Source organism: Temnothorax nylanderi, unplaced genomic scaffold (genome assembly GCF_030848795.1).
Source record: "Temnothorax nylanderi isolate EJ_2023f unplaced genomic scaffold, tnyl_v1.0 TNYL_tig0091_pilon, whole genome shotgun sequence".
In the NCBI taxonomy this organism is placed as follows: domain Eukaryota; kingdom Metazoa; phylum Arthropoda; class Insecta; order Hymenoptera; family Formicidae; genus Temnothorax; species Temnothorax nylanderi.
In genome coordinates this window covers 449612-471546 of record NW_027249153.1, presented here as the reverse complement: position 1 = coordinate 471546, position 21935 = coordinate 449612, and the positions used below count along the sequence as shown (strand labels likewise).

The 21935-nt window shown below is 42.1% G+C and overlaps 1 protein-coding gene across 1 annotated transcript in view; it reads right to left on the bottom strand.

Annotated features, from left to right (window-relative positions):
* Window positions 1-2253: 2253 nt before the first annotated feature.
* LOC139775002 (uncharacterized) overlaps window positions 2254-21935 on the bottom strand; it is a 42572-nt gene continuing 22890 nt past the window's right edge. The window contains exons 17-21 of the mRNA XM_071710628.1: window positions 19754-19935; window positions 15642-15805; window positions 13726-13933; window positions 9404-9771; window positions 2254-7928 (exon numbers count right to left, since the gene is read on the bottom strand). Of these exons, the coding sequence (XP_071566729.1) occupies window positions 7649-7928; window positions 9404-9771; window positions 13726-13933; window positions 15642-15805; window positions 19754-19935 (1202 nt within the window). The 3' untranslated portion in view covers window positions 2254-7648. The remainder of the gene's footprint in view (window positions 7929-9403; window positions 9772-13725; window positions 13934-15641; window positions 15806-19753; window positions 19936-21935) is intronic.

Genomic DNA, 21935 nt, shown 5'->3' with positions numbered 1-21935 from the left:
CGCCGTATTCCGAGTTTACCTCGCGGAGGCGGAGCCTCGGCCTACTCTCGCCCGCGTGATACCTCCCGCCTCCATTCCCTCTCCGATCCTCTTTTCTCCCCCCGATCTTCCTCCTGCCCGCGACTTCACCCCCTCGCGACCACGTGCGCGCGCGTCCGAACGCGAATATTCTCTCTCGTTTCCTCCCTGTGGAGTGTGGTCCCTGTCTATCCCTCCGCGAGTCTATCGAACTCGCTCCGCGTTGGTATCACCGAGGATACTTTACTGCCGCATAATGCAATATCTCGCTTTGGTCTATATTCATTTTAATCTAATCTTTACAATTCAGATACCTATCAGGTTCAGATATCAATCGGGCAGGGAATGATTAGATGACGACAAACGAGTCTGTCTAGGAATAATTATGTGCGGTCGCGTTACTTGTTCAGACTCTGCTCGAGATGTTTGACGAAGGGAGCCGAGCGCTAGACTAGGCGTTTGCAGGAAGAAAAACGCGCGTATCGCGGAAATTAATATGCAACTCTCTCCCACACGACCTCATGGGTAGGAGAGAAACGCCCCCGTTGACCACGCGCGGGGCGGACAAGCGCGTCGCGGATCGACGAAACCGTGGAGACGCAAGCTCGTTTTGGCGTAACACTTGTTGAGCCACTTCGCCCTCGCGGCCTTCGACTAAACGCGTCTCTTAGCGGACGTTTCATAAGCAACGGATTTCCAGAGTGTGCGAGCTTTACTATTCGTTCGTCGCGGGCATTTCCACCCGGTAAACCCAACTTACCTTGTCTTTTCGCAATACCAGTCATTCCGTAACACCCTACGTATCGCTGAATATCAATTTTTTCGAAAGATGAAGAACGCTAACGTATTAGTAATTATCACGAACGGCGCTAAATGATTATTCAACTCGAGATACATTTTCCTCGTTAACCGCGTGACGAAGCATCGGGGAGAAAGGTTTTAATATATTCCCTGTCGCGTTTAATTCTCGGCTCCTCGACAAATTATCGCGCGACAACTGTGTTACTTCTTTTACAATGCTTAGACAGCTTCGGAATTATTACTTCTAATCAGGAATTCGCCGCGCGAATGGCAAATAAAAGCGGCGTTGTAACGTACACATTAAATCAGCCGGAGTTACGTCAGCCCCTCGAGTTGTAACCGGTCTACTACCATAAAAAATTTAATCAAAATGCCCTCTTGGTAATTTACAGCTCGCCCAGCGCTCAACCCTTGCCGGGCAAGGTGACTCTCTCCGGCCAGTGGGTGGAGAGGCGACCTCGCTTGCTTAAGTAAGCCGAGTTGAAGTAGGGGGTTGCAAGACGATAGAGAGGAAACAACCGAAAGTAAGAAGGGACGGATAAACCCCGTAGGAGTCATAGAGCGGCAGTAAGATGCGGCCCATTTGCTCGTTCGAGGCTCTTTTCCGTCAAAAATAATTCAGTTCTCGCTCGTTTGTCGTTTGCCGCCTTAGTCCGTCGCTTAGGGCTCGAAATGGCCAACAATGGAAATTTCAAGTTTGCCTGTCGGACAAGTTTCATACCGATGCTGCGAATTGTAATATAAAACGTAACAGTAGGAAAGAGCGAATAAAATATTCGTTTAAATTTTGTCTGTTTTATTTAATGAATTATTGAGTCGTTATTCAAGAATGACATTTGCTTCGCGATTACGTTTCAATTAAATTTATTTTCTATCTTCGTAATATTATTTTAGGCCGTGTGATAATCGAGTTCGCTATATTCGCGTACGCGACATTCGTTCGTAGAGAGAGAGAGAGAGAGAGAGAGAGAGATAGAGAGAAACGATAATAATTTACTTCGACTTATTGTTGTTGGGAGAGGGAAGGGAGAGGAAGGCAGCGTCGTGCCATTAAGTAGATTCTCTTAAGCAGAAAAATTGTTCCGCGCTGGCCTACCACACGTGGGGTACAGGTGTGAGTCGTAATAACATAGTGGGTGTGCCCTTTAACCCCTAATATCCCTACCTTCGCGCTGACTTCACTAAGGCCGCCGCAAACGGACGTAGGAACACGGCAATCATCGTACCTCTGTATCAATTGCAGGCGCATTATTATTGCGGATATACTTGGCGGTGCGCCGTATCATTGAACTTTCGGCAATATGCCGCGCGATCTCGAACGTTGTCATTGGCGACATACATTATGGTCGAATGCGCTTTTCTTATCGTACAAAGGAATTCATTTTCAGGAATTTTCACACAGGATTAAAGGCGTGGAGTATAAAAAAAGAAACGTTTCTCTGAACAAAAATGCAGAATTTATTTGAAATGTCTAAAATGTAGTATAATACTTCAGCGTAGTATAATACTTCAAGTCGTGAAAAAAAGTATCGTTAAGAAATCGTTCGGACGTTACTTTACAACCGTCCAGCGATTCGTTTTGATACAGTAAAGTGCAATGAAAATCTGAAAGTCGGTGCGCCGCGAGGTAATCACACGGTGAGTTGAGCAAACCAATTTGGCGATTGTATCGTGATGTATAAACGTAGTAACGTCTATACACGAAGTGAAAACGATTTGAATCTCCGGTAATTGTAAAGTAACGCTATTTACGCGCTTCACTTTTACGTGAGCAATATTCAAAAGAATGCTGAATGTGAAAATTTTCCATTTGAGAAGTTGAGAAAAAAAAAGTATTGCAGTTTGCTGAAAACCGCGACAGTCTTGTTGTCACTGACAATAAAATTTCAGTCGAAATTGCGGAGCTTATATCGACCTTCGAAAGAAGAATTTAATAAACATTATGAGATAGCTCACGAAACGTGATTAAAATATAATTATTAGCATATAATAAATTGCGTTCACCGCTTCCATTTGAGCGTCAAACACGATACAGACGAGTAATACAAATGAATACTAAATGCTTTTAACCTTTACGTATATACCCTGTTCTCTCAGTTAGCTGATATTCTCTACTGAATAGGTGGTCTCACTCGTGTCTCAAGTAGAAGCGTTGCTACACATCTACACTGCTAGGAATATTATCGCTAACGTAACTTTAGCGGCTTTCAAAACCATCGTTTCTTACAGATGCAATTCCTAATATGTAACGATCAACTTCGCCATCCTTTTTTGTTATTTTAATCATTTTAAAAAATTTATTTTGTTATTTAAATTTGATTTGATTGAAATAAATGGTTAAAAAATGCATTGGTATTGCAAAGAGCTAAACGATGGTCTTCGAAGATACCGAATATCGTAATACTTTGTTCGCACTTATCGAACTGAACATTTTTTTTTGTAATTCTTTTTTTTTATAGAGCATCGTAATACCATACGACTCCCTTTGATAATAATGAAAAAGATACATGCATATATATTTAATAATCTATACGATATAGATGAATATATTCAGTAAAATGATAAGCGTGACACGATCGTTACAATATTACCAAGTATTCCTTCAACCGCGTGCATGAGATAACATAGAATAGGTATTATAAGTAGCGTTTTGATTTTTCAGGTACTTTATACACGTTATTATTATTTCATATAAGGCAGATTGAAAATCGCGTGTCGCGCTTTCGCGATACGAAAGTAAGGTATACTTGAAGTGCGTTACTTAAAATAGTTATTGTTGCAATGAAAGGCGTTGCCTTTCAATTCACGAAATTTTCTTACGCTTTCTTATCTCAAGGAATATTTCCTGATGATATTATTTAACTCCTTCACGTTCAAACGATACGAGACAAAAGATTTCAATAGCATTTTAAGTAACACGTTGTAAAAAGTTCTGTGTGCTAGTCCGTTATTTCATAACACTACAGTCATGTGAATATAATATGCGTAAGTCTCCATATTAGATCGCCATTATCGCCTAAAGTAAGCGCAAAGACACGCTTGATTAATGATTATTGAGTTTCATTATCGTTCTCGTTAAGTCAGAGATCTTCATTTCATCAAACAATTCCATTGTGATATACAGCGATTGTCATATTGATATATTTTATCGAAAAGTATTCGATGCCATGGACATTTGTCCGTCTAATAACGGGCAATTAAATAATTGCCATTCTCTTATACGATAAATCGTAAGTACGTTTGTACTTCATTATTGGATAATCATCCAATAAATTCTCACTCAATACTCGTTCTCTAGTTGATGTTAAAATAATAACGAGCAAAAATTTTTCATGTAAATTACGCCTAAATAAAAGATAATCAAATGATTTTACGTTAATTAAAAAAAATTCAGTCACTCTTGCCGTTAAATGTAATCAAAATTTTAATTCAAATTCAATCAAAATTCGTAGAGGAAAAATAGCGAAAGATATGTTCCCGTTCATGTTAGGCTGTAGGAATCATTTCTCCGATCGCTATCTCAGTATCTAATTACACTCTTATAATTGATTGATGACAAAATAAGAGCTTTTTTGCTTAACACAGCTTCATTACGACGTAATGAACGACTGTATTAAATTTCTGATAACATCAACGTCCGTTATGGCGAAGACAATAGTCAAGCTCGTGGAAAGACTGAAATTGTATATCTCCACTTTCAATTAAAACTACATTCCTTGCAACTTTTTTATATGCGTCGATCGCGATAAAAAAAATCGCGAACATTCAGCTCGACGCATTCGTCGTATATAACTTCTCTCACATTCGTGATCTTTTCAACATTCGTTATTCGAGTAGTCGCCGTCGTTTGTGATTCATTGATGCGACACAAGACGGCAAAAGTACCGTCTTTAATTATCTTGTCAACTCTTTCTTTTTCTCTTTCTCTGTAATACTTTTAAGAAAGCATAGTATACTTTACAATAAAGTATATATAAGGCTTCCCTTTATCCATTATTTTCATCGATGCAGCTAGTGCATCGAATTTGAAAATTATACTCGGCTCACGCGAGTTTCTCATCAAGAGATATCGATACTGAATAGAACTATATCTCTATTTAGTGCAGCTCATCTCCTTATCGAGTCTAAGCATCACTGTAAATACTTTGATTTTTCAATCGTATAACAAAACTCTGTCTAATAAACATTCGCTATTCGTAGCACATGGTACTTACGTAAAAAAAAAAAAAAAAAAATGTGCTGTCGGCGACCATACTACCATTCATGCAGGTCGACGTACTAGATCTTTCGCAATATAAAGTAAAAATTCACAAAATCAACAGTGTAAAGTGACGGTAATTTAATATAGTTAGCAATCCCAAAAAAGACACGTTTCTGTAATATTGCTATATTTCCTCGTGGTATTTCTCGGGCATGGTATTTTACCGTGGTATTATTCACAAAGTTCTATGTGTCAAAACGATATCAAACCACCGTTACTTTACACAGTTGTAATTATTCTATCTACACACAGATTGTGTTTCGCTATCTCTATGTAGTCCGCAAAATGCCAGATGGACTTACCGACAATATCGCCTCTCTTATGAGAAGCTTAAGATCTGCATAAGCATGAATCGGAGTCGTTACGCTCAAGCGCTTACACAGTAAGCATCGTGCAAGTTGTAAGCTCTCAATGATTGACCATAAGGCATTTCTCGCATTACCACTCATTTTATACATTTTCTCAAAAAGACTTTACAAAATAGATTTCGACAAAAATTACAGCATCCACATATCACTCTTATCAAAAGCTCGGTATTTTTTTAAAGTTTCTTAAAAATTATTTTTCTCTTTGGAAAAATAATTTTCGCCTCTTAGCACAAACTTTGCTTACCATTTCTCTTTAAGTCTATTTATATTAGCCATTGTTTCACTTTCAAATACGAGTGTCTTCAAATATCAAAGACAAATCCCGAAGAAAATCGATAAATACAATATTTACAATGAGAAATTCTGACTAATTATGTTAATGAGTCGTTAGTAGTCTCAAACGACACGTATGTATTTTTCTGTCGTTAAAGGATCATATGCGAGAAAGATCAAAGAACTGTCAAAATACATTACAATCTAAAACTTTCAACCATATTAAAAGAAAACATATGTATATAAATACAGCTTCCAATCACATATGACACTAGATAAGTATCGTTAATAACATGCACATTGTTATGGATATCAAATGTTCTTGATATGACACAAGATGAGAAAATTGGAGGTGCAGAATATTTCGGGAATGACATAACTGCATGCAATTAGGTGCTAAAGTGTATACATATCCGCATGCATCCAAATTATTAATGTGCAACGTCATATTATTATTCACAGTGTATGAACAGCCGATAAATCCCATTGCTGTAATTAAAATCGATCATTTTTATATAAGGCCAGTGTATAAATCACCATGCACGTGTAGGAAAATTTGCTCGCACAAGCCGTTTTCCAAAAATTCATAATACTTAACCCTAGCTCGTCACACTCCAGTCCAGTGGGCCGCTAAACGTTTTTCGGTTTTCTAGTTTTAATAACATAATAACATAATTTTCTAGTTTCCTTTTAATAAGTTCAGTTTAAATTTAAATAATTTTCTTGACCTGATATTATCATAAACATCTCATTCAGAGTCTATATTGCCAATTTCTATAGTATAAGCTTAAAAATATTAATTAGAATGAAAATGACAATGTGACAAAGTCGAGCGGTCTCACGGACCGGAGTGTGGCGAATTAAGGGCTCGAAAATAAGTGTGGCTGGCTAGGATTAATATCTTTAAAGCGTAAATATCCGATGTAGCTTGTGTGTGTATGTTTCATACATTTGCGGAGATATAGGGAAAAAGATATCGAAAAAAATATTCGTTGTTACGGAAACAAAAATAGCGATATTAGAAGCAGCATTGCGGGAAAATACTTGGAACAAACAGGAAGCTTAGCAATATGGAATCCAAGTACCGTTCCTCGGTAAAATTCGATGTAAATGGACTCCCGTCCGTCAAAAAATTGTAAAGTCCACTTTATGTTTCCGATTTTACATCCATCGGGAGGAAAACTAAGCATTGTCCTCCAAGAAAAATAGTATATGTAATGAGTAAAATATATAATATATGATCTCTGTATATATATATAAATAAATATTTATACACTTCAACAATAACATAGGCTGCTGGCGCGCGCAATTTAGAACAATGAGAAAATAACTGTATCAATAATGCAATCTTACGTCTCGTTGCATCTCGTTCTTGCATGAATACTAAAATAGAAGAGCAGGATATTTTTAACTGCGACGTTCGAGATTCGTTGCCAGACTGTCTCTGTACTATAAATTTAATCAATTACTCAACCCGCGCGAATCTATCAAAAATATAAATATAGTAGACACGCATTGATTCAGAATATGGAAATATTCAATTTCTATATATATAAAACTCATCATTTTTCTATTACGTCATGATAACTTGTGGCTAAAAGTTACAGACTATCGATCGAATTTCGCACATGATGAAGGAACAAAAATAAAGATATACGCAGGCAGTGAAAGAATCAGTCACTCAAGTGCCGGCAAATCATCTCCCTGAACGCATTGCCGAATTCAACGGGCAATTTAAAATTAACGGTCTAATAATACCGCGCGCTCGCTAAAAATTCGCGGACAGCCTTACGTCGCGGGCTCGATCGTTAAATCACGATTCCCGACGCGCGTATCGGAACGGATATACACATCTTATCCATTTTCGCCAAGAATCAGTCGATCGTTGGCGTCGATATTTTTCGTATATACCTGCCGTATTATCCGCTCACACCGGCGGTGGCCCCCTAGGGTAACGTAGCAGCAGCGTGAACCGACTTTGCGTGTTCGCAGTTTCGCAACACTGAGGCGTGAAGAAATAAACGGCGACGAAAACGGCGGTCATTGCGAAACAGAAGGACAATGCCACCTTGGCGATTCGCCGGATTCCCGCCCAGGATATCGGCTTGTCGTCGGGGTTGTCGCCCTTGGCGTTGCTTCTCGTCATCGGCACCAATTCCGCGTCGCTTTTCGATGTATCTACGCCGCAGATAGCTTTCTTGCGCTTGCTAAAAAAATAGGAGAAGAAAAAAAAATATTTCGATGGCCGAAACGAGCGCTGTTTAATACTGCCGGGCACCGTGCGCATTAATGGCACGCTTATGTTTCCATTATTTTATTCACATCGCATAGCGTAAATTTTGTTTCGTTGAATAACGTGTTAACTTGCGAGTCAGGCATATATAACTTGACCGCTTGGAGGAGAAACTTGTAGGAGCTCGCGACTGGGAAAATTAATTTATGCCGTCCCACGGGTTACGATAATACGAGCGAACCGGTAATAGCAAAGTTCGTCGGAAAATCAATTTGGAGATGCATACACGTAACTTGGAAGTTGCGAGATTGGGCTTGCAATTACAGCTAGTGTTGCCCTATTCCTCCGTTAGCATTACGTAAGTGCACGGTTATTTAATTTTTCTGCAAATATTCATTTAACTCTCGCCTTAATCCGCGAACGGTAAGGGAAGGCTCAAAATGTACCGTTGTCGTTAAAACCTAGCTGTTTATAGACGTGGAGGAAGATGAAAAGGAAGAGAAAAAAAAGGAAAACGTGTGAAACGTGGCGAAACGGAAGACCGTCAATCGAAGAAAATGGCACTGGGTTTTTATATCTCCTTTTATGACCGGAGTGCGGGCAGATGTTTCACGCCCGCGAAAACTAAACCTATTATCCGCCACCACCGAGCGATGATTGAACGTGCCTATAAAAACATCCTTAAAACAAAGTTAAATGAGATACACCGCGGTGATAATTAGAATCTGTAATCATGTTGAACAATATCGTAAGATAGTACTTGACAAATGAGAAGAGAGGAAAAAAACCGACGCTTTATCAAGCTATACCGACGTGGTAATACATTACTTCATTCATTTTCGAATCACTCGGATAAAGATTAATTAATAAGAAGGCGTCATGCTGAACGTTTAGCAATAATACAATGCACTTTTCTAGCATAACATTTCGAAACACTGCAGGTGATCCGAAATTACGAAAAAAATCGCGTGGGTTACAGGTATTTTTTTAAAGATGTGCACTACCGTAAGAGACCATGGTGCAGTCACCATGCTGGTTCTCGGCAAAGTTCTTATATTCAAATGAGCTGCCTAATGCCCAGCGCTATGGACCAACGACCTCGCGCGTCCCCACATCTAAATAGTCGCCTTCATTCTTTACTTCCCATTTCGACGTTATGCAAATGGAATGTGAGCGTAGGCGGCGGTTCTTAAATTCTGAGCGAGGTCTCATTCTCAAATGCTTGAGCTAAATTCGGCGAGCGTTCGCCTATTTATGCGGTTCGATTGTCACCTCGTTTGAATGACGTCGTCGCGCGAAATAACGTGATATCGATTATTCGATTTCAGGAATAATTTGTGTTTTCACGCAAAATTCTCCGTGAATAGGATCGAATGAAAAAAGCTTTAATGCGTAGAGATTTGGAACCGTAATAAGAACCGGGAAAGGTCATAGGTCGTAAGTACTTACTCTGCGGGATAGTGAACCTGGCTGGCTGTTCGTTTGGCAGCACGTACGTCCGCCACCATGGTACGCACGACGATCTCCTCGCACTGCTTTCGCAAATCGCGCAGCTCGGTCTCGGTGTGTTCGATTTTCTTCCAGAGGTCGGTCAGTGCCTCGCTGTCCGGTGCCAGCTGGGTCTCCAAGCTACGCGTAAGTCGCCGAAGCGCGGCCAATCTATGCTCGCGCTCGCTCAGCTCCTGATCGCTCCCGCTGTCGGAGATTCCACTGTCGGAGAGCGAACCACCCTCCTGCGTGTGATTGCTCGCGGAGTTACCGGCGAACTTTCCGCAGTGCACCTCTTCCGTCGTCGCATCGTTCAACACCGCATCGTTCTGAAGCACAGAGATCATCGGAATCGCCCATGATTAGTGATCGTTGTGCGTAACAAATGCGATAAGTAAGAATACAAAGAGCACTGTATATTTAGAGAAATTAATTGCAGTTAAAGCGCGGTTTCTAAGTCATTGCAATATTTAAGTTATTGATCACGGCAGCTGGTTAAAGAAAGAATCTCAGATGGACTACAATGAAACGACCGACGCGACGTGCGACGGATCGCGAGATTCTGATAAGTGGCGGAGTATACCCGGGAGAACACGATATCGAATATTGTATAATCCACTCTTGCGCGTCACCGGAGGGCATCGGAAAGCGTATAAGACGATTATATAAAGTATGGGGAATGGGGAAAAGAGACGAGGGTGTAAGGTGGAAAAGCGAGAATAAGGCAAGGGATGTTCGACGCTAAATTGATCGCCGCGCGATACGTCAACGAACGTTTCGTAAGATTCGCGCGTAGCTTTCCGAGATAACTGTTGCGAGCGGATAGAGATCTTTTTCGATTTTTTTTTCGGGCACGAGCCACGTGGACAAATGCGCCAAGAGTAAATCAATATATCTTCACGAGAGAGAGACATATACGCGCTTCGGATCAGATACGTTGTGCGCTATGGATGCGCGACAGCATGGCGCGAATACTGGCGAAAATGCCAGTGGTAGTGGTCGAGTAGTAGACAGACAGCCGAGAGAGGAAGGGTGGCTGCGTGGAAGAAAGGGTAGGTTTAGGCTGTTTGCAACGGCGGAGACGGAGGGAACGAGCCTCCGGTAATGAAAAGCGCGATCCGCATACCAAGTAGCAACCTTCAACCTAGCCTATATATAAGTCGGTATGCTCTCTCTCTCTCTCTTTCTGTTTCTCGTATAACGGATAGTAGGTACGAAGTGAGTCGAGACGGAATCCACGTTGGTCCGAAAGACCAATCGCGCGAGAGAAAACTGCGAGGAACTTCTTATTTCCGGTTACATTCGCGAAACATATATATATAGTATATATGTATATGTATATATGTATAGCGCAACAAGACGTAAAATATCTCGTATCGGGCGTACCTGCAAGAAAGGCGAGATAAAAAGAGTCTACTCGTTTATCTGCGTAACGCAAAATCCGACCCGACTCTCGGAAGGGGGCAAAAAGCAAGAAGCGCGATATTTTCGCAAGGTTTTTCCGCGCATCTACATTCGACGAATAATTTGCAAGAAAATCTTATTTACGCTTCTTAAAACGGTGTTTGTTACATATCGCAGTAGGCTCGAAGGCGCGATTGATAAACTGGTTTATCGTAACAAAACGGAATTTTCGTGGCGACAACAGGGACTACAAGCCACGGACCAGGCAAGGCTTGTTCTACCCGCGGTTGATATTAAATTTGTATTTTTACGCTGATTCCACGGGCCATTCCCGTACGTGACGCGAAAGGGAATCGTTCGGGCGATTAACGATCGGAGTTCCCTGGGGAGCCGCTGGCTCCGAGATGGCCAACACCCTCGATAGCAACTCGGACTCGCTGTATTCCAGCGCCAGAAACTTATCGCCTGCTCTCGCTACCCAGCGCCGGCCTCGTACATACATCGGTTAATATTTTATTTACTACCTATCAAAACTTATGGATTCTTTTTGCGAACAGCGGCCGTCCGTCAGCTCGGACTCGCCGGTTGATTTCGACGATTTGTTACAACGCGAAAAATCTTGTAGTTTGTGTAAATCAACCGCACGCGTTATATGTAGCGTACGAAAATACGTATATTAAATTTGTATAAAATTATAAAACACTCTTGTAATTTTCTAATTCATCGTCGCTCCCTTCTGGCAGATAAAAATGCGAGGAAATAAAAAATCGCAATGTTACAAGGAAGAAAAGACTGTAATGTCGAGTGCTTTATTGTAGCCTTTCCTCTTCTTCGGCTCTCCGAAATAGAGGTGCCTGGAAAAGGAAAGAGACGGGGGGAGGGGGTCGAGAGGACTGTCGCGAGGGGAAGATGAAAGCGGAGAAAGAGAGAGGGAGAGAGAGAGAGAGAAAGAGAAAAAGAGAAAAGGAGAATCGTAATGTCAAGTGCATGAAATTATTCCCTCGAGTGCTGTAGATCGGCAAGACTAAGAACTTTTCGGATTATACCGCCTTGACGGGAGTTTGAATACGTTAAAATATAGACGCGATACACATGGAAAGAAGAAGAAACGAGACGAAAGGAAAGGCTCCTATTATTGGAGTGAGAGTATTGTGTCGCGAGTCGTACGTCTTCTTGACAGGCGAAATGAGCACAGGGACAATTGGAAATTGTTACGGAGCACCTATACGCCGATACGCGGCATCGAGAGCAGTCGGGGACGAGCTCTCAAAAATACTTAGAATACTTTCGACATACAAATATGACAATACATGTTAGATCGTATACATTGTTAAATTCGTAGTGTCAAATTACACTCAATTTGAGTAATCTTTAACCATTTCTATATAGGTCGCCTCTGCTCCTACTCAATATGTCGTTAATTTAACTAAAACAATGTTAATTTAACTGAACCAATCGAGTTAAAATAATACTGTTTTGTGTTAAAATAATAAAATTTGACACAAATGGTAGTTAAAAATAACAAAATATTATTTAACTTAAGGTATTGGTTTAAATTTAATCCTTTAATATTTAACAGTGTAAATGATTATTTTTTGCTATGGAAAAATTAAATGATAACAGCATCACTTTAACCATCTCGTCTGATAACTCTGATTCTCATAATATTAACGTTATTCTGCACATAATTATAAATGTTTGAATGATTTCTTGTGTTACACGAGCAGGCTAGCTCCCGATAGGTACACGAATTTCCGTAGACCCCGAGCAGTACGTCTTCCCGACAGGCTAAACGAGCGAATAGATCGAAAATCGCGGTCGCGGACCTGCCACTCGCTGCACCTTCAACTACTTTTCTTACGTCCATAAAGCAAAGAAACCCGACGTAGAACGGGCTTGCCAAGAGATTTACTTTATATGCAAATTAGAGACGGATATGGTGGAAATAGGGGGCTGTGATGGCGTTTAACGGAGACGCGATATCGACAAGTATCATCTGTCAAACGTACCCTCCGACCTGTATACCCCTCCCCCTTCCTCTCTCCTACGAGTAACCTTCGCGTGTTCAGGCTAGTCGAAGATTTATCTCCTGACGTGCGCCATATGTGGCGTACGTATATACAACTCTCGTCTACGTAACTTTCAATTATTTTTACTTCTCTCAAAAGTTTTAACCCTAGCTCTCTCTCTCTCTCTCTCTGCATAAATATATTCAACCGTTTCCCAAAACACGATAATATAAATTTAAAAAAAATTATATTATTTCTAAAATATTAGAAAAAATGGTATATCGAAGATCTGATTTCATTGCTTGTTATGCTAATCGAAAGAAGAAAAAGTCGATGCGATATCTCTGGCCAAATCTGTAGCCCGCAATCTCAAGGAGCACGATTTGCAAGCCGATTTAGCGTGACGTATATATCGGAAATACAGGATATACAATCCGCATTATAATCTCGCTTTCCTTTAGGTAAGTTACATCCCCGAGATCCGCGATTCTGCCAATCTATGTGGGGGAATGGTTTTATGCACACAAGCGATGCCTCTGGGAATCGTTACCCCATCCACCGGCGTTGAATAATTGCTAACAGCCATCTAACCGATTGAAAATCAAGGATGCGATGGGGATATCTGACATAGGGAATTTGGGGAAGATTTTCATAGTTCGCTAACTATAATCGTGAGTTTAAAAAATGTCGTGTAAGATATTTAGTGAAGTAAAGAGGACTGACCAATTTAAGAAGAGATAAGGTGTAAATGAAATTCCTCCAATTTCGAATGGTTATTGGATTATTTCTCTACAGATTACTTTATGCAAATTTTACTATTATTACTGTTCGATCGGAAAGAATATTGGATTTAATTGAAGGGAACAGTACCTGACAATTGATGTCTTGTCTCTCGGACAAAAGTCGCGCGACGTGATTAACGCAAGAGATGATCTCCGAAGTCGGTTTCGTACCCTCTTTCAGATCCCTATCCGCATCCGCCAGTGTATCCTTGTCCCTTTGCAAGGCGGACTGCAGTTCGGCCAAGCGCATACCGAACTGCTGCATAATTTGCAAAACGCACAGCTGCTGAGTACCTCTGAAAAGAAAAGTGCAAACGTACGTTTATAACATGAATCGCACATAGTAATATATTTTATTATACTTAATATTATATCAAAGGAGTAATTTTTTAAAATAGTTACGCAATGGTAATAATTTTCGAAACGGAACTCTTCGTCACTTTATTGGTACATGAAAATAGCGATAACATGAGCCAATAGTATAAACTATACAACACTTTACATCGAAATATATTAACGCGGAAATCTTTTCCTCTTCATTTTCGTTTATTTCGTATGAATTATTCATTACTTCTCGAAAGGGTGAATATAAAGAAAGCGCGAAGCAAATTTGGGCAGAAAAATCATGCGAGTCAATACAATAAAAAACGGAAAGAGGGTAAAGCCGTTGTGCAAACATTAAGACGTCGAATTATTAGTAGGCCCTCCCTCCGGCACTATCGGCAAATAAAAACACTTTATTCTAGGTCAATCTGTGAACGTCCCTAGCGAACATACGAATGAATCGAGGAAGGTTGGTCTCGTGTCCCTTTTTCGCATTGGCGTATCCATCCGAAGAGTCGATATATTTATAAGACTTGGATGTTTTACAACATTGATAGACATTTTGCAACATCTTTTTCGAATGAATCGCCGATTAATTGCGCGAATAATTCGAAGGGTTCAATAACCGTTCTTTGTGGAAATCATCTCTCAAGAATAGAAGTGTCTCTTCGTACCAAACGAAGGGATAGGATTGACCTCTGTAAACCCCAATGGGTCAGTGGTAAACCCCTTTTTGAATGGTCTAAACCCCTATCAAAGGGGGGAATCGAGTGCTCATATGGAAATTAAAAGAGGGTTGTAATGATCGCGCTAACTATTCGTCGTTGTTCGCCCGAAAAAATATATATTGTGGTAAAAATTATAGTGTATTATGTAACTTTTTAAAATAATAAATTTATGTAACAAATTTTAACTAAATAATCATAAAAATTTGTAAAACGATAAAAAATTTATTATAAGTTATTTAACTTTGACATTAAATTAATTTTAATGTGTATAGAGACCACTAATTTGCAAAATAAAATCGACTCTATTTTATTCTACAAATTAACAATATCTTTTTGCATCTGCAAAAATCGACAAAATATCGGTAAAAGTCGTGACAGAAAAATGCAAGAGGATATTGCATCGCGCTGTCCCTTCCGAATCTCGATCGCTTTTCTGTTAAAGCTGTCACTCGGAAAAGGTCCGTGATTAAACGCGATCTCCGTTAAAGCTAGTAATCCCACGACACGGGTCAAAATCCCAACGAGGAGAGCCCTTACTGGCGGTACCTATGCCGCTCTCGGTTTCCGCTGTTTGCTTTGGTGGCTTCATTACCTCTCAAAATATTTGCCTAACGTCACACGTCGGCCGGCAAACGGCCAGTCGATGTGATCCAGTACCAACTATTCTATACGGGATACACCGTTGAACTCCGCAAGTAAGGACATCTCCAAATTAATCAAGAAAACTATCAAATCGTTTTCTAGGCTCGTTACTATAGCGCGATTTTCCCAAAATCTGTAGTGGGCCTTTAATAAGCTTGCATTCACGGGAAACGCGTTCTATAGGTACTGTGTTCGTAAAAAAATCAAACGAGTGACAACAAATTTTAGTTTACGGTTTGAAATATTTTACACGGTATATTATAGCCCTTTTGATCTTTTCGATAATTATTTTGAAAAGACAATCACTCACTTTTGATTCGTCTCCCCCCATATCGTATAGAGCTCGGGCATGCCATCCTTGAGGGCTGTGCAAATTAACGGCGCGGAGGCACCGAGATTGGTGGTCAGCTTATGCGCGAAAACGTTCAAGTCGCGCATCGCTGTCTTGCGGTCCTTCAGAACAGCCAGGTCGGCCTGCGAACATAAAATATACATTTTTAGTAGCTGGCTCGCCTCGCCTAACTCAAACGAATTACCCCGCGGTGCAGGGGTAAACGCGCAGGGGTCGCCCGAGGGTGAAGGTGATGTATAAAGTGCCCACAGACTAAGAATCCGGCCAAGAAGGGATACACGTGGGATCTAAGTGAGTTTTATCGCGTATCTACCGAAAACGTCGGATAACTTTCTTTCCGGCGTGTGTCGATCGATGCAGCATCGCATTCCGTGGTCTTTTACTTTCGTATCCGTCGAACTAATCGTCGTAAATCAAATAAATATTTCGACGAATATGTACGATGGAGAATATATTTTCAGGGAGGTTTTGAAAAGTCTATCTACGATTGATTATCGGCTGCTATATTTCTATTCGAAATACAAAACATTGAAAATATTTAAAAAGAACCATTTCGTGTTTTGCGCTCGATCAATATAAGATCGGCCAAGACACAGCGCGAACATCGGTAGTTTCTTTGAAGAGAGGGAAATTACTTTTAAAGAACGGAAGAAACGAGAGGCGGTGGATATAAGACGCGCGGATGACCGCAAGGGCGAGTTTTACGAGCTTTCCTTCGAGGTCTCCTGCTCGTCACGCGATGAGCGAGAGAAATGGAACGGGAAGAGGAGAAATGGAACGGGGCTCTCGTTTTCGTTCTCTTACGTTCCCTGTGTCGCCATCGTAAACCCGGGTTTATTTATGCGGTCCTCGTCGGTAGCGTCCCGCGGTAGGACGACGGGGATGTGACAACGTGACGTGGTTACTGCATCGCGCCACGCCGCGGGTTTCCTACAACCCTTACATTTAGCCTATGTTGCCACTGATAAACGCTCGTTCGCATTATTTCTCTCGACTCGGCTGGAAATCCACGCCGCGCTCCGCGACCGTCGCCCCGTGTCCCCTTCTTTCTCCATATCGGGAAATTTTTTTCATAAAACCGCACGGCGCGCCACTCGCCCACAAGCTGCTAGGCAGTTAGCCGGTTTTGTTTGTGCCGTCAAGCGGGGCAAATCGCACGATGAAAAGGAGAACGGTCCCCGACGCGGTCGCGGTATTGCAAAGTGCGCGGCGCGGATTTGCCCCGGTGTCCGGCGAAAAGTGGTTGTCATTGATATTCCAGGCACATAGCGAAGGCAGAAGCGACCGTTCCCCGCTTCTACCCCTCTTTTCGTAACCACCCTGCTTCTCTCTTCGCCGCCGCCGCCGCTGCTGCCGCCACCACCACCATCAGTATCAACGACGTATAACCAGCGGCAGCCGCCGCCGCCGCCGAGCCCCCTGCCATCGTAACCACCCTCGCTCGCCCTCGCCGTGCCCTCGCGGCTCGCAGCAGACACGCACATTCCGATCTAATTCAATTTCCAATCAACAGCCAATCAATTGATTCGAATTCGGTATACAGAGCGGTCGCTGCGCGTTCGGGACCTGCATGCCTATGAGGCCGCCCGCGCGCCACACCACCGGGCACGTACCCCGTAAAAGTAGAGAATTAGCTTTTTACGTCTCGTAATTCCGCGGTACTAAGTGGAACGGAGATACACTGCCGGTATTCTAATTGTGCCACGGTCCCTCCGCGTTCCGCGCGGTTCCCTCCGCGATGGAACGTAAAGACCGAGCGTTGCGATAGACGATGAAAGAGAGAGTATAAGGTAGATTTCATTTTTTTTTAAATTTTTCCAACCACCGCAAATCTGCCTTCACAATAAATTAAACTTTGGCATTAAAACGCCATTATGCGTAAACATGCGTATATATGATATTACATTATCGCATATTTTTTTAAAACAGTTCCCCTAAGGTTAATTTTATTAATTACTTACGCCGGAAATATAATCGTCGCGTAAAATTAATTTCGCGGCTGAAGCGAACTGCACATACGTTTGTCCGATATTACGCAATAACATAATCAGCGAGGGGCGACGACGTGCCTCGTCGAATCGCGTCGTACGTTCGGCCCGCGGCCCACGCCAACGCGTACGTGCCCCGCGGGATGGACGCGTAGACCCAATTGTGCCCTGCTTAGCGATGCATAATACATAACGGAATGTTCAATTCTGTCTCTCGCGCGCGCGCGCGTCAGTCTGCGTTTGTTCGCGCCGTTGCGCTTTTCGGTGCCGCGCGGCCTGCATCCCAATCGCGGACTCTCCACGTGCGTCGCGCGGCGGACAATCATCCGCGATACGCAATCAGCTTGTTGACGGTCTCCATCCGCGCTCCACGTCGGCGTTTATGTATTCTCGACTCTTTTCGCGGCTACTCGGCCTGTGCAGAGTTCCCGTGCGAGGGACCGCGTGCCCCTCAGTGACCGGGGGACGTACGACATCGCGGGTCTTACGACCGCATCAAACTTTCCTCGCTATCAGGGACTTTGACGACGGTAAAAGCATGAGAGAGGTAAATGAAAAGAAAAAAAAATAGGGGAAAAAAGGAGGTAAAACAAGAGCGCGGCTCCCGCGTTCGGACCGGCGCGGATTGGCGCGAGCTACACATCTCGTGCATAATGCAGCAGAGCGACGAGTTCACCCGGCAAATGTTGGACGCTAATACATCTTGATGATAGATAGGGAGCATGTGTTTGGTCTTCGCAATGAGGCTGGGGAGGGCGCGGAGGATGTTGCGGGGGTGCGGAGGTGCGGCGACGGCGGCAGCGGCGGTGGCAGCTTTCACGGAGGGCTTCCGCGGTAGGGCTGAATGTGCCGGGAGGATCGAAGGGGGATGACTCTCGGGGGGTGGAACTCCACCGAGCGGGGTTAGCTAGGTTCGTCGGCGTTCGCTCTCCGCGCGAGTTGCGATGCCGAGCACGTCGCCGTCAGACGAGCGTACGTGCGACACGACTACGCTTTTACGCCACTACCTCTGCCTCTCTACTTGGTTCCTGACTGCTCTCTCCTACTCGGTTTCTCTACCCCCCCGTCTTCGCCAACGCCTCCCTCATCCCTTAGTCCACCTTCTTCGACCGCTTTCATTTTGTTCCTCCTCCTCCTCCTCTTCCTCCTCTTCCTCTTTCTCCTCCCCCTCCCCCTCCCCGACCGCGACTGCTTGGCGAAGCTTTCTACCCCCAGTTTCTGACTTTTCTGTCTTACCCGCCGTACCAGAGACATTTCCAATAATGCGCTTTTCCATCGCGATTCGATTCCCGAAGAACTTGTAGAAATTCGTCAGGAACTGCGTGCACTCGAGATGCACGTCCGAAAAATTCGAATTTTCCCTTCTTCGAATTTTTAGGATCGTAAGCCAACGTAAGCACTTCCTAAATTCTCAGATATCGGGATTTCTTAATATATTACTGACTATCTCATTAATATTATATTTATTAAGAGATTTACGCGATGGTGCTTCGTTATTAACAAATATGTTTTTCCAGAATTATTTATTTAATAAAGATATTTTTTTATTAAGATAATGCTTTAAATTAATATTAATTGGTGCACTATATGAAGAGTTTTGCGTACGGATAAGGTAATCGCATCGATCAAATCGGTATTGCGATTATAATGTATTTAGCTTCGCTAAAAAGCGAGAAAGGGTGAATGGAATCTCTGTCGTATCAATATCGAGTCAGTATCGAGTTGGAGTAGAAGATCTCTTGTTTAGCATAAGAGGATACATCTCTATCGGTATACTCTTACCGGCCGTACGTAAATTATCATATGTACATACATCTGTAATTTATTCGCTACTGATAAAAAGATATCTATAATATCCTCCTAAGAATAATGTGATTTCAAATCGCATCTAATAGACAAAAAATTAAACGCAAGTCATACACGTACTTCACATACATATAATGCTAATGAAATTCAGTCGGAGAAAACTTTAATCTAAATAAATGAAAACTTTACATACTAGAAAATCCTTCTTGGAAATAACTTGCAAATCAGTACGCGTATACGTGAAGTAAAACATGCGTAATGTTGAAAATAACTTACAGTGATCTCGTTAATGTGATCATCGAGCACGCTCGACTGCTCCAGGACGACTTCGTAATCGGAAAATCGATCGTACATGGCTTTGAATTCCGCTTTCATGGCAGCCAGTTCGCGATGACGAGCACTGGCCTTTTGCACTTGCTTGACTCGCGATGCCAAGCTCTCCCATCTCTCAATCGTACCTAAACGAATTATACAACATAGTGCAACATTAATAACACAGCATTTTAAGATAAATGATAACGCTTTACGTTATCCAGTCAATTTTCTTACATCTGTTTAGTAAGACAGGCGAATAGAAATCTTGAACATATTAAAAATATGTTGAGTGTCGGCGTTCGAAAATTATTTATAGAAAATTTATAAAATTTTAATTCTTTTTCCAAAATGATTTAAAAATGTAATATATATAGCTTTATATAAAGTTCTTGATATGCGAAAATAGCACTAACGTCACTAATATTAACTTAGCACAAAAGCACGACAGACTTATCTATATTATTACATACGGTAATAATTTAACATATGTTATGCCGATACTCGACATGCGCATGCATGTGTTCACCTGCTTTCTTTCTTTCTTTCTCCAGCGAGCCTCGTAAAAGAAAGGAAGACAGCAATTATATTCCTACGTGTCGTTTCGTTTCCGAGCATTAAAGAGCTATACTGTTATCCGTAATAACGGTATCTGTAACGATTCGTGGCCCTCATCAGCCAGTTATGTAAAACGATCGTGAACAAAAAATCTTAAAGGTCAAGATACTTGTGTTTGTACCGTACGGCTTCCGTGACCTCTTTTCCGTCCAGCCACTTTCTTTCACGACGGCCACTTTTTCCAAATCGAAACCGCGCGGTCAGCATGATAGAAACGATACGGATGCGGAGGATTGAAGAAGCGAAAGATCGAATTATCGCGGCGGCGGCGTCGCTACGTCGTAAAAGTCGTCGCTACATCATTCAAGGAAGGCGTGTACGGAATGCGATAGGAAGAATTCGACGCGTAGAAAGTATCGTGTTTTGCATTGACCTACAGGAAATGATGGACCGTACGTACGAGCGAGAAAAAAAACGCGGCATGAACGCGATGCGAACGCGATACGAAGCTCGCCCTGTACACTTGGTGCATATGTAAACGCGCATCGTGGAAACGCACGCTTCGTGCGATCGTACTCTCCTCGCTTCGCCGCGTACGATCGCCAGAGCGTAAATCGCCATTGAACGCAGCTGGTCCGACGATGTTTCCGAACGACGTAACGCACGATGCATTTTTCGCGGAAACACGCATACATGCTCGCAAATTAGATGGGAAACACAAAGGGGGAGATGCATAAACGGTTCGCACCGGGTCGAACGCGTGGTCAGTTTCTGTTGGCCAGTTTCGCGCGGGTCGGTCTCTCAACACATTAGAATACATATTTTTAATCGTGAAGTTTCGCGTCCGCGAATATTTCAAGATTGTCTCAGCGTCATTTACTTTCACGAAACTGATCGCGATTTTTTTTATTTCGTCTCGGAAAAGTGGAACGACAATCACGAGCACAAGCGTCGCGTCATGCGGCGCAGTCCCGTCGCGTCGTTTCGAACGGTGATATCGCGAGAATGATCGATGGATTCGGCGGGTAACGGAACGGCATTACTGTATGGTCATTGTATATTATTACCGCACGCAACAATACGAAGATTCGAAAAGAAGGACACTACAATACGACGTTTTTAAATTCGTAATAAAAGATTGAGAATTGACATTCGGCATAGCGGCGCCTTTTTTTAATTTTCTGAGATGATATTGAAAAATAATATTTCGAGGTGACGTTCTTATATCATCCAAATTTCTTGTGGGCAGTCTATCCGAACATCTGTTTGTACAAGCGTTTACTCGATCTCCTTTCATCGATGCTCTCATCGTATACTCGCGTCGGCGGCTTTTCCGTTTACGTCACTTTTGAATAAGCAATCGTGTCTATTACAGTCGTGTCTAGTCCATATGTAATTTCGGCAGTATACAGCTATGTAATCTTGTGAATTTTCGTACGAAAGCCATCCAAGGCAATTAAGTTATTTCCTTTCGCGCAAGCATACACTGTTAAATTCGTAGTGTCAAATTAAACTCAATTCGAGTAAGTTTTAACTATTCCTATAGGTCTATAGATCGTCACTGTTTCTGCTTAATATGTCGTTAATT